The 13,506-nt window shown below is 48.7% G+C and overlaps 1 protein-coding gene across 4 annotated transcripts in view; it reads left to right on the top strand.

Annotated features, from left to right (window-relative positions):
• Nucleotides 1–13,506, top strand: part of ASCC2 (activating signal cointegrator 1 complex subunit 2) — a 39,198-nt gene that overhangs the window by 18,412 nt on the left and 7,280 nt on the right. For all 4 annotated transcript variants that reach the window (XM_037510858.2, XM_054695241.1, XM_054695242.1 and 1 more), the window contains 7 exons: nucleotides 3,998–4,072; nucleotides 4,665–4,772; nucleotides 4,972–5,040; nucleotides 5,206–5,280; nucleotides 6,556–6,739; nucleotides 7,975–8,189; nucleotides 9,101–9,220. In XM_037510858.2, the coding sequence (XP_037366755.1) occupies nucleotides 3,998–4,072; nucleotides 4,665–4,772; nucleotides 4,972–5,040; nucleotides 5,206–5,280; nucleotides 6,556–6,739; nucleotides 7,975–8,189; nucleotides 9,101–9,220 (846 nt within the window). The remainder of the gene's footprint in view (nucleotides 1–3,997; nucleotides 4,073–4,664; nucleotides 4,773–4,971; nucleotides 5,041–5,205; nucleotides 5,281–6,555; nucleotides 6,740–7,974; nucleotides 8,190–9,100; nucleotides 9,221–13,506) is intronic.

The following is a 13,506-nucleotide window of genomic DNA, read 5'->3' as shown; positions in this document are numbered from 1 at the left end:
TACTGAAATACACTGCTGGGGGGAGCAATGGGTGAGCCAGAAGAGGTCTACTGCACCAGGTGGGTTAGCTCTCTGGCCAGGGATCGAACTTATTGCAGTGGCTGGAGATAGCTTGATAGTGCTGAGACTTAACCCCTTGCCCCACTAGGGAGGCCCAAATTAGCTCTGTTTTGTTTCACAGCCCTTATCATGGACAGGCACAATAGAGTAGTAGATAAAAAGTGGCCTGAGGACTTTACCATCTAGTAGAGGGGAGAGCACATGCCAGGAAACAAGCAGATGTGCTCACTGTTGTTGTGAGGCCAACTGTGGTGGCCATATTATGAAGCACTCTGGGAACCAGGGGAGGGGAACAAATTCGGTCTGGTGAAGGGTTCATGGTGACCTTTAAACCATGTCTGGAAGAATGAACAGGACCTTGCCAGCCAGAGAAAGGTTGTAGTGTTGGAAAGACATTCCAGGTAGGCAACGTGAAGGTGTGTATACCAGGGGATGTTCTGGGGAGACCAGGGCAGCAGGAAAAGGGGCCAATAACAGCAAGAAATCAGTAGTAGTCAGACTGAGGCGTGCTGAATGTGCTGGCAGGGAGTTGGCCTTTATTCAATAGGCAGCAGGAGCCACTGGAGGCTTTTATCCAAAAAAGGTCCTGCTGGGACAAAGAAAGATGTAGAGGAGGATGTGGGGCAGCAAGGGATACCTCTTTGCCCATTTAGTGTCATGAGCATCTGTCTCTTCTGCAGTAAGAAGGGGGTGCGAGGTTGTGAGCTGGTAGCCTGCGTGTTGCCTGGCAACAGCCGGGGCCAGCCAGTTCTCAGTGACCTCTGGCTGTTGTTCTTGCCAGGTGTCTCCAGCATTCACAGGAGCTTCTGGGGATTGCCCAACTTGGTCCGCCCACCCGTCTGTCCATTTGGTCATTTACTTGCCCATTCAACAAAACATTTATCTAGTGTTGACGTGTGCCAGAGATGGCAGCTGGTGCTCTGACCCCTCCTGGGTCTCCTCAGCTCATGAAAGTCAGACACGAGGGTTCATCAGCCTATCAGAGAATGTTAGAATAAAGCATTGAGCAGCATTTCCCCCAGAAGAAAGGTTAGGTTTGGACTATAGCTGTCCACTTTTTATAAAAGCCATCTTTTCTCTGGCAGATGCTTCCAGGAAATTTTGAAAATACCAAGGGGTAGGAAATTAAAATCACCAAGAGAGATCATGCTGTTCTTAGACTTTTGTATCTGCTTATTTGCACTTACCATAGCCATTTTTTCCATTTTGTTAAAGCATCTTCCCAAATGTGGCACAGGTTGCTTTTGAAAAAGTCTTTAGACATAGAGGGAACTTTTGGAACAACTGACTCCTGCAAGGGATAGTCAGACAGGAGAGCATTCCACCCATCTCAGGGTGAGGATGAAAGAAAGAAAACACTTTTGACTGTAAGTGACACTGCCTGTGACCCACGAGTAGACTGGGGCTGGGCCAACCTGTTCAAACTGTGCTGGAGGCCAGGACCGCCCACTGAGTAGATGCAGCAACCTGGTCCCTGAGGTCTCTCTGCAAGGGGTTACAGTCACCAAACCAATCTTCAGCTAATCCCTCTCATAACAACCTTCTTCCTCCTTCCTTCTCTTTCTCTGTCCTTTAATTCATGAATGAATAATATATTCACATGGTTCAGAACTCAGAAAGTATAAAATATACAGTGAAAAGTCTCCCTTTACCCCTTCCCCCATTCTGTTCCTCACACACCATTAGGTTTTTTGTGGAATTTTCCAGCAATGTGCCTATACACATGTATATGCTTGTGTAAGCTAATGCGCATATTTTTTTATTGCCTGCCTGCCCCCTTTTTAAAATTTAAATCTGGCATATTATGAGCAATGAGCATTTTATATATATATATATATATATACATACATATACACTGTATTTTCCTTTAAAATTTAATGTATTATCAGTGCATAGATAATCTTCAGTGTTTATTATGACTGGGTAGATTTCATAAGGTCCATAAGTGAACCTTTAGGTGTTTTTTAGTTGTTTGCTATTACCAAAAAATGCTTCAAAGAATAACTTTACACTCACATCATTTTTTAAGTATATCTGAGGAACAGGGACCTCCATGGGGGCGCAAGTGGTTAAGTCACAGCACTGTGAAGCAGTCTACAACCACTGTAGCACGAGTTTGATCCCCGGCCAGGGAGGTGACCCACATGGCGCAGCAGACCTCTCCTGACTCTCCCACTGATCCCCTTAGCAGTGTATTTCAGTCAGTCTGCCTGTTCTGCTTCCTACTCTGTCTCTGGTGAATCATCTTACCCTCCGCAGCTCTGGCCTATACCCCAGTGCATTTATGTATGCATAAATAAATAAATTTTTTTTAAAAAAAGTATATCTGAGGAATAAATTCCTAGAAGTAGAATTTCAGGAACAGATGGTATATGCATTTTTAATTTTCATACATCTTGCCAAATCACCCTCCATTCCAATTCACCCTCCCACCAGCAGTGTTTCTTGGCAACACCTGAATCTGTCTAGACTAGACTGCCCTGTCTTCTGGGTGCTACACAACGGGCTTAGGAAGGTCTAGTTCTTTTGGCCTAATTACCCTCTGCTGTGGATAGCACTGCACAAGGATAGATGTGACCAGAAGCAAACAAATGACAGGCATGTGTTTACAGTGCACTTACTACAAATATAGCACCATTCTAGGCACTTAAGCTGCATTTCTGGCTTTTGGAAGCTTAATATGTTCACAGGAAGAATGAGGCCACAGAACAAGAGGCAGCTGTATTTTATTTTATTTTTTTTTTAATTTTTTATTTATTTATTTTTTTATAGAGGCATGTTTTTATTTATTTGTTTGTTTGTTTTGTTTATACATGCACTGGGTACAGTCAGAAGCGCGGGAGGGTGAGAGAATTCACCAGAGCCAGAGCGGGGAGCAGAGCAGGCAGAAGGACCCAAGTACACTGCTGAGGGGAGCAGTGGGCGGCAGGAGAGGTCTGCGCGCCATGTGGGACCCTCGCCCGGTGGCCGGGGAGCAGCCGGAGATCAAACCGGTGCCGTAGAGGCCGCGGGCAGCTTCGCAACCCAGCGCTCAGCCGCTGCGCCACCGGGGAGGCCCTATTTTTTAAAATTTTTTAAAAGATTTATTTATTTATTTATGCAAGCACTGGGTACAGTCAGAAGCACAGGAGGGTGAGAGAATTCATCGAGCCAGAGCAGGGAGCAGAACAGGCAGAAGGACCGAAGTACACTGCTGAGGGGAGCAGCAGGCAGCAGGAGAGGTCTGCGTGGCATGTGGGACCCTTGCCCGGTGGCCGGGGAGCAGCCGGGGATGGAACCGGTGCTGCAGAGGCTGTGGGCAGCTTTGCAACCCATTGCGAAACCGCTGCGCCACCGGGGAGGCCCCCGGCAGCTGCACTTTAAATTGTAAGGGCAACATACTCTGAGCTGTGCATTTCATTTTGGGAAGGAGTAAATCATATGGCTGAGCATGATCAGGAAGTGTGTGACAAGGATGGAGAGTTTGAATTTGAGTTGGGAAAGGGTTGGTGTAAGGTTGCCAAGGTAAGAAGCAAGGTTGGCTACGCAGTGCCAAGTATGGCTGTACCAGAAAGAGAGGCACTATAACTTAATGTCGTAGTAGATAGTCTGCTGCTAAAAGTGTTTGAGCAAAAAAAAAAGTGACCTTGTTGTTTCTCAAATCTTAGTGACTCCTGAGTGGTCCTCATGTCGCTACATTAGGCCTAGCTGGGCCTTGGTTTCCTATCTGAATGGGGAACACAACCATAGATCATGAGACTAGAAGCTCTTCCTGGGAGTCCTGGCAGGTCAATCTGGGTGAACTCAGGAAAGAGCCAGGATGGTTCCAATGAATTTATGGTGACAACTTGGGAACAAGAAAGGGGCCTTCTTGCATTCTTGGGTTTGCTTTGATTTTCTAACAAAGTGTGCTATTTATGAACTAATGCAACCTTTTTACCCATGTGTGCCTCCACAGAATAGCCTCCTTTTATGAAATAGCAATTCCTGAACTGGAGTCTGCAATTAAGAAGAGGAGACTTGAAGATAGCAAGTAAGGAAGGGACGAAACTAAGAATGCTAGTTTATGCTCTGCTCCCCGCTCTGGCTCTGGTGAATTCTCTCACCCTCCCGCGCTTCTGACTGTACCCAGTGCATGTATAAACAAAAACAAAACAAATAAAGAAAGAAAGAAAGAAAGAAAGAAAAACATGCCTCTCTAAAAAAAAAAAAAAAGAATGCTAGTTTAGGGGAGAGAGACCTGAGCACCAGCCCTGCCTTCCCAGGGCTTCAATATCCACGGCTGTAAGACAAGGGGGCAGGACCAAGGACCATGCAGCTTCTGGCTTGTGTGTTCCTATCCAGCAGTCTTCTGAGACATCTAAACCATTCCCCTTCAGCTCTTGCTCCAAGCTCTTATTAACCAGCCCACTGATTCCAAACTCACTGTTTGAACTGAGAAGGAATCCTGGAACCAGCCAGGCACTCAGGGCCTGTAGCCTTTTGCCTACTTTTGGCCTACTATCTACAGTAAACTGTGAACCCTGCTCAGCCCTGGGGAGGGGCACCTATAGCTGCTGAGAATAATTGCCCTTGGTGCCTTTTTGTCTCCAAATCTCTTTGCTTTTTCCCTCTGCTCTTCAAAGGTTGTTAGGTGACCTCTGGCAAAGGCTGTCCCATTCCAGGAAGAAACTATTGGAGATTTTTCACATTCTCATGAACCAGATCTGCCTTCTCCCTGTCCTTGAAAGCAGGTAAGCCCATGGGAGCCACCCAAGTCCAGCAGGGGTACTTCCCTCACTTAATCTGCCCCCTCATTTGCTCCAGGGTGGCTGAAATGAGATGGGAAACCTCAAAAAATGTCTTTCCTCCATTTGGCCACAGGCCTTGCAGAGGGATGGGGAAAGGGGTCATCTGCGTTGAGGGGATTCATTTCCTGGTGTTTTGTTCCAGCTGTGACAACATTCAGGGCTTCATCGAAGAGTTCCTTCAGATCTTCAGCTCCTTGCTGCAGGAGAGAAGGTGAGTATAGCTAAGCTGCAACCAGCAGTGGAATAGGCCTGAGACTCTCCCACCTGTCCCTGTGAGGCCCCACGTACTAGGTGGAGCTGCTGTTCTATGCTCACCATGGGCCGCAGACACATGGAGAGAGTCAGCCCTGTCTCTCATCTGCGCTCTGTCCTGCAGGTTCCTCCGGGACTATGATGCCCTCTTCCCTGTGGCTGATGATGTCAGCTTACTGCAGCAGGCCTCTTCAGTCTTGTATCCTTCCACCGCCGCTTCTGGGATGGGGCCTGGCTTCACCAGGTTGGAGATGGGCTTCTGGGACCTAGAATGAAGGTTTAGCCCCAGGACACATGGGTCAGCCAGCTTTTCCTAGAGGCCTGCCAAGGCCCCAGCCCGAGTCTAGAGGAGATGACTACTCTGATCCTTGAGGCAAAAGAGGTACAGTCCTGCTTTCTCTAGACTCTCATTGAGCACCTGGGCCTGTGTGACCAAGAATGGTTCAGCCCTGCCATCATGGACCTCACTGCAGGAGGGGAGGCTCACAAGTAAACAGGCAAGCCTAATGCAGCAGAACTTGGGGCAGGGGTGTTAGACAGAAGTGATGGCCAAGCTAAAAACAGCAGAAGGAATAGGAGCTGGCCAAGCCCTGAGCTAAGTGTCCCTGTGGACGGAGGACAGAGAGTGGGCCCATCTGAGGGGTGCATAGCGTATGTGTTAGTCACAAGGTGGGGCTCAGAGGAAGGAATCTAGTGGAAGAGGGATTAGGATGTGACAGATGAACTGGGGGCAAGCAGACTTGCTTGGCCCTGGGTGATGCTCACTAAGAAGTTTGGGCTCTGCCCTGCAAGGATTGGGTAGCCATGAGAGTATGAAGCAGGGGATGATGAGGTGGTTTATACTTTGGAAAAGCTCTGGGCCAGTTTGGGGAATGGAGTTACCTGGGGCCTTTGTGAGGCCTGGGAGCCCATGAGGATGCTTTTGCTGGCATCCAGGCATGGCCAGTGGGGTTTGGATTAGAAGTGGAATGAGAGAGTCTAGGGTAACTCCCAGATATCTAACTTGGCAGTGTCCACGATGGTCGAAAGGGAAGAGGGCCAGGGGCCATTTTAATGATTGGGACAGGTTGCTGAGTCCTGCCTTAGTAACAACTTGTGGGCCCCCAGCCCTTGCAGGAGGCCTTCAGCTGGTTGGACAGGAAGCCCAGTGACAACGCTCTCAATAGACCCTCTTTCCAGTGGTCGTTATAGAGGAGGAGCTGCTGGCTTCTCCAAATAACATGTCCCAGGACACTCTGATACCAGCCCCTGGCCCTGTGTTAACCCAGAGCTGCTTTCTACTGAGTAGTGGCCAGTGTGGCTGTGGTCTGCCCAGGTGCCTATGACAGCCCCTGGGTGTAGCCCCAATGGCCCCTGGCAAAAACCCTGTGTCAGATGCTGGGAAGGGATTGAGAAATTATACTTCCTCAGAGCTGGGGAGGCAGACAGGGCTGTGGCCCCTGAGAGAGAGAGACACCTTAACATGTCCTCATAGGGACGAGACGCGAACTGCCTACATCTTACAGGCAGTCGAAAGTGCGTGGGAAGGGGTAGACCGACAGAAGGCCACTGTTGGTAAAGACCCACCCGCTACTGCCGAGGACCCTAATGGGATCATGGTGACAGCAGAGCCAGTCCGTGGAATATCATCACATCCAGAGAACTCAGAGGAAGAGGAGGTGTGTGTCTGGAGTGGCACTTTCCCTGCTTCCCCCACCCCTTCTGGCCCATCTCAGAGCTTGGGATAGCAGGAAACGTCCCTTCTTAGTTTCTATACTCACGGAGCAAGGTTTCTTCTGGAATTGACAGCTTCAAGGTGCCTTTTGCAGCTGAGGTACACTAAACTGGATGTGAGGAAAGAGTAAGTCACTTTAGTTGGCAAAGCCTCAGTTTCCCTTTTATAAAATGAAGTGATGATGCCTTTTTCATGGAAATCCTTCTTGGCACACTCCTCTGAAAGATTACAGTGGCGCTGCTTTTTTTGTGGCGGGGAACAATGCCTAGTTTCACTGCTTGGCTCCCTAGAAGCCCCTCCAGTGAACAAGTTTGGAAACCTCTGATCTAGAGCTTTCCCTCAAGGCTTTTTCAGAACTCGCTGCGTCTGTGGCTGAACTGATTGATCACTGAGCCCAGGACTCTTCCCTGCTTGTTGAGAGCAGCATGATAGTGACTAAGAGCACACAGTCTCTGGAGTCTGGCAGCTTCTGCCTCTTGCCAGCTGTGTGGCCTTCAGCACAACCATCACATTGAGCCTTGGTTCCTTATCTATAGGTGATGATAGTCACTGCCCCACCTCCCAGAGGTGGGTGGGATTTCCAGATCCACTGTGTGGAGCACTCTGAAGCCAGAGGGCCTTGGAGAATAAAAATCTCCTCCCCCTTTTCTACCCCCTTTCCCATTTGGCTTCTTATTTGACTCATAGAGGGTTTTTATTGACTTTTTGACTTGTGTTTTTCCGTACATGAAAGGCCTAACAAGATTAAGTCACATTGAGCAATATATAAACTGAATTCCCCTTGAATAAATTATGTGAAAAGATATAATTAATTTCTACACAGGCCAGATCTGGTGGTTGCTGTTTCCTACCAGCCTCAGCCATGAGCCTGTTAGAGCTGGAAAACTGCCTGATTGTAGGCCCCACGACTGCCCATTTTTTTAAAGGAGGAAACTGAAGTTCAGAGAGGGGAAGTGCCCTGCCCAAAGTCACACAGCCAGAAGTAGCTCAGCCATTTAGTCACAGGGCCCCTTTATCAGAGGTGAGGAAATGGAGGCTCCAAGAGAAACTTGAGTCACTTGGCCAGGTGCCTTGGCAAGGAGGGGCAGGGCTGGGACTAAGTCCAGAGCTGTTTGGAGCCTGTTGACCTATCACTTGCTTGGCCCAGCCTTCCCCTCCTTCATGCCGCTCTCCTCACAGTGCCTGGGGGCGGCTGCTGCCCTGGGCCCCCCTGTATGTGGCGTGGAGCTGGACTCCCTCATCTCCCAAGTGAAGGACCTGCTGCCAGACCTTGGTGAGGGTTTCATCCTGGCCTGCCTGGAACACTACAGCTATGACCCGGAGCAGGTGATCAACAACATCCTGGAGGAGCGGCTGGCCCCTGCCCTCAGCCAGCTGGACCACAGCCTAGACAGGTGGGAGAGACAGGTGGGAGGAGGCTCGCTGCGTCCAGCCTGCTTGAGGGCACTGCTTTGGGGCCCCTTGCCGGGGGCCCTTGCCAGAGGCCCTTCTAGCTCTTTTGCTTCCCACTCTTCTTTCCCTTATGTCCCAGGACTCAGCTTGCTTTCCCTTCCCCAAAGCAGTGTTTCCCAACCATTTAAACTACTGTCCTCTTTGAGAGGACATGGTAACCTTAGGTCCCTTAGGAGGTTCTCACATGCCCCCTGCAGGGCAGAGAGGGTGCTTAACTAGACATCCTTGCTATACCTTGTGGGAGACCACTTAGAGAGAGACACGGGATGTGACAAAGGGGTTGCAGAGCCCCTCAGAGCTCCAGAGTTGCTGGCCTGCCCTGCCATTGCCACCTTCCTGAGGGAGAATGACCACAGCATCTTACTTCCTTCACTCCTACCCTTTCTGAGTTTGGCCCACTACAGAAATGAATGTAGGATATATATTCACAAATATCAATGAATAAATGATATTTATTGAATGAGTGAATGAAGTTAGCTCTGTCCCTTTTGGACAAATTGCTCAGCCTCTCTGTGCCCATTTTACAGATGAGAATAATAAGGCCAAAAAGATTGATTAACCTATGACCACCTACCTTATAGGACTGTTGTGATATTAAATGAGAGGAGGAACTTGTATGAAACAGAAAAAGAGCCCGTGTGAGTGGCATGTGGAACCAGGGGGGTTGCTTTGTTTGGAATGTGACTGCATACTGGCAGGGCCCAGGTAGAGGCAGTATTTTTAAATTGTGTCCCAGGTGTGGCTGTCAAAGGGGAGTGGAGAATCTGAAGGCTATAAATGAAGGAGAAAGTAAGGCACAGGTAGGTGTCAGCTGATGAAGCCCCCTGAAATTGATTTCCTTGCCTCCCTCTAGACAGGTGAAACCAGACCCAACACCTCTGCTGACATCTCGTCATAACATCTTCCAGAATGATGAGTTTGATGTGTTCAGCAGGGACTCAGTGGACCTGAGCCGGGTACACAAGGGCAGGAGGTGAGTACAGTGGGCTGGCTGCAAGGTTCCAGGAACCCCCAATTCTGTAAGTCCAGAGAGGAATTGAGAGACACTAAGGGCCTCATCTTACAGAACTGGCCTGTGTGTTTTAGAACAGTCCCAGTAGCTCCCAGCAGATGAGGCAGCTTCTCTTATGATTTAGCTTCACTTACACACAGGTTAGTTTCCAGTGAGTCCTCTTGTTGATAGGAAAAGGTCACCAGGGCCGAATCTGTCCCTCTCTTGCCTTCTCATATCCTTTGAGGTGTTGACCATTGAATCGCTGAATAGTAATACAGGGCAGTGCTTCCCAGAGCTGTTCCTCGACCTGCTTTTTTTTTTTTTTTAAGATTTATTTATTTATGTATACAAGAGCTGGGGTACTGGCCAGAGATGCGGGGATAGGGTGGTGAGAGGATTCACCAGAGACAGAGTAGGGAGCAGAACAGGCAGACTAATTGAAATACACTGCGAGGGGAGCAGCAGGAGAGACAGGAAAGGTCTGCTGCGCCATATGGTTTAATCCGTGGCCTGCCTGGGATCGAACTTGTGCTGCAGAGGCTACGGATTGCTTCATAGTGTGGTGCTTAACCCCTTGCGTCACCAGGGAGGCCCCCTAGACCTGCTTTTTTCTAGTTTGTGAGAAAAATGAGAAAATTAAAGACCTGTACTGAGCAAGTTTTTCAGGAGGTGAATATATTACATTTAAAGACTTTTCTACTTATTTTCAGTTTATCTCCTTCCTACGTTTTTGGCATTGAGAACTCCATTCATAATTTATTCGTTAGTTCAACAAATATTTGCTCGATGCTTATGGCATTCTAGGTTCTGGATTTATTAAGTGCTGGGATGTAATGGGAATGAAACAGACATAGCCCATGCCCACGTGGAGTTTGCACTAATCAATTTATCAAACAAGCAATGTAAAATTGCAAATATAGCAGGTACTGCAAGGTGGAGGTCTGCATCTTGCTCAAACCTCTTGTAGGGGCTTTAGTCCAGACAGGAAGGCTCCTTCAATGGAAATAATAAGGGTGAAACCAAGAGTAGAAGGATGAGGAAATGTCAGTTCTGCAAAGAGGAGTGTTGGGGGAGGAAAATCTTTCCAAGCAGAGTGAACATCAGGGCCAGTAGCCCCAAGAACATGAGGAGCAGCACATTTTGTGTTTTGGAAAGATGGCCTGGTTTTGGAGACCCATCAGAGGGGCCAAGAGTCAGCAGTCATGGTGTAGAGTGTGACATGGTAGAGACTGACAAAGATGTGATGACATTATGCTACTCCCTAAAGTTTCTCTAAATGTTGGTTCACAGAATCCAGAAATCTAGTGAGTACTGGAGATGGCAAATCTCAGAGACGGGAGGGGACTTGTTCTGTTCTTGTGACACAAGCCCCAGTGGCAGAAGTGCAGGTTGCTGCTTCAGCGAGGGACCCATGCTGTTCTCCCTCCCCGGGACCATCCAGGGCTGGAAGCTTGGCTGACCGAGGCTGGGGAAGCAGGTGCAGGGCAGCTCTGAAGTCATCTGGCTGGCTGGACAGGAAGCAATTGCAAACTGCTTAGTCACACATGTTGTGACATCCTCAGCTCCCAGGCTGGAGGTGTAATCTTGCATCAGTGGCCTCCGTTCCAGACCAGAATGATCCTTGACAAATCCCAATGTGGGGTGAAGGACAGATGAGGAAGGCTATGCTCCCTGCTTTTAGGGGCTGCCAGACAAAGAGCCTGGGTGGCAGATGTTTGCTGAACTCATTATGCTGGGTAGCCCAGGGGCTGGGGACGGCAAAGCAGTAAAGCCTCTGTTCGTGTGTTCGTTATTTATTCATTCAGCAAATATTTATTAAGTGATTTACTTGCACCAGATCCTATACCAGACACCAGGGAGACAAGGTGAGCAGGACAGCCAGGCTTCACCCTCAGACAACTCAGAGACCGTGAAAAAGACTGAGACCATTAAATAAGCAGCAACAGTGTGGTATCTTAGTGGGGATACCTATCTTAATCTGGGCAGGGCTGAGGGCCTCAGGGCTATGGGTCCTGTCCTTAGGGAGCACATAAGAAATTAAGTAGCACAAAGCACATCACAATTGTTAAAATGTTATGTGTTATTAAATCAGCTGGAATTTACTCAGTGGCTCAGGTAATATAGAAATCTACTCCCTACATGGCAGGGAGTAGCAAGGCAGGGCAGTCCAGGCTTGGTTAAGCTGTGAAGCAGCCACATTATCAAGGGTGCCTTTCTTCCCTCTCCCAGAGCTGGTTCCCTCAAGGCTGCTGAGTGGCCTCCACTGTTTCAGCTGTGAATAAGGTGGGTTGCCTGACTCCTTTGAACTGAATGGGGTGCCTAGGAAGATAAGTGTTCTTCATCAAAAAAGTTTCTATGGCCAAAATTCTCTGTATTCTGCCTCTTGAAGAGTTGCAGGACACATTGGCACATTCAAAGCTCTGACAAGTCCTGCAGTAAAAGAAAGGATTCACCAGCAGGTACCAGGTCTACTTCTGCTCATCACCTTATTTCATCTTCACGGCTACCCTGAGATCTAACAATTAGGGACTTGACTGGTCACATAGCACAGGAAGCAGCAGAGCAGACTTGAGTCAGGAGACCTGGGTTCTGGCCCTGGCTCTGCTCTGTGTGACCTTTGTGGGAGGGGACAGGGGTTGCTCTCCCTCTCTGAATCCCCTAGCCCTACCTGGAAAGGAAGGGTTTATTGCCTCTGCAGGCCATTTAGAAGTTAAAAAATGGGAGATACCCCCTTGAGGGCCAGTTTCAAGTGGTCCTTGAAGGGTAGGCTGAGTGAGGAGAGGAAAGGTGGCTAGACTTCAGGGGAGTCTGTGTCTTCCCTGGGCTTGCTGCCATCTTACAGGAGGCTGATGAAGCAACCTGTACCAAACATATTCTCTAAAGCCATGTTGCTTACTTTCCAGATTTGCCTGAAGTTCTGGCCCTCAGGTAATTCTATCTTGGATTTTCTTTTTCTTCTGACTCTAAATAGGGTCATGATGCCGATGCTCAGGCCAACAGGATCAACTGTTTCTACCAGTGTCTTCTCACTGGGTCTGGCTGGAGTGGGCAGAGTAGGCCTGGCTTCTCTGTCTGATCTTGCTAGGGAGCGACATACCCAGAAGTGACACAGCGCAAAAAAACTGCCTGACTGCCCAAAATTGGGTACAAGGAGGATCAAGGGCATAGAATGTGACACCTCTGAGTCATCCTTGCTCCCTTGGCCCAGTACAGATCATGGCATGAAGTAGACCTTCAGGAAATGTGTGTTGAGTGAATGGCTATGCGCCAACCAGTGGCAGCAATCCCTAAGACCAGCTCGGGCCCCTTTCATGATCTCTCCAGCCTTCAGCCTGGTAAAGAGAGCTAGGTCAGGGCTACAATCAATCCCAGGCCCCTTTCCTGGTCAATGTGAAGAATTACTGTGGATTAAAATTTTTCCTGGTCCAGATCGAACAGCCCTCAACCATAGAACTTCTGTTACCCCTTCTCCAGACTCCTGGCTAGATCCCAGGAGCCAGAGTTCTTTTCATCTTTGTGTTGCAGGGCATGCTTGCCGCCCTTCAGCACATTTCATCTTGGTTGCCATTTGCCTGTCTGTTGCCCCCATAGACTGTGAATTCCATGAGAGCAGATCCATATCTTACTCACTCTTTTCTGATTTTCTCCCCAACTCAGCCTTAGTACCTTAGCTTGTGTGTGGTAGGCCCTTAGTAAAAACTGTTGCAAGAAGCCAAATCCTAACCCTCCACTCTGGGAGCTGTAATTCTAACCTGCCCAGGCTCCCAGGCAGACAGCCCTACAGGCTCATGCACTTGCCCCTTTCTGCAACAAAAGGCAGTTAATAGAAGATTTTTATGGAAGCTGCGTGACTTTGTGTCTCCTTTCCACCCCTCCCCCATACATTCCAGAGACCCGATTTCACAGCTAAGCTGGATTTTCTTGCCTGGCATCTCATATTGATTTTCCCCTTCGGGGCTAGAAACTACATTCCACAGGCCCATCTTGTGTCTGACAAGCCAACTTTTTCTACGGATTTGCAAAGTCACGAGCCAGATGTCCCCACCGTGACTGTGCTACAGTCTGCTGAGTTCCCAAACACATCCTCTCCTCCCCACAGTACCCAAGTTTCCTCATCTGCAATATGGCAGGAGTTGAACTTCTAGAGTTTTTCTTCCAATGCAATGACATGAAAGAGCAAAGTGTATGTAGAACAGTTAGTGTTGGGAAAGGATGTCCTGAACAAACTCCGCAAACACAGGTTTTATGGACTCCACCCCCACCGT

This window comes from Talpa occidentalis, unplaced genomic scaffold, assembly GCF_014898055.3.
Source record: "Talpa occidentalis isolate TD23 unplaced genomic scaffold, MPIMG_talOcc4v2.1 talOcc4.14, whole genome shotgun sequence".
Lineage (NCBI taxonomy): Eukaryota > Metazoa > Chordata > Mammalia > Eulipotyphla > Talpidae > Talpa > Talpa occidentalis.
The sequence above is the reverse complement of the archived record's forward strand: the minus strand, read 5'-3'. Positions and strand labels throughout refer to the sequence as shown.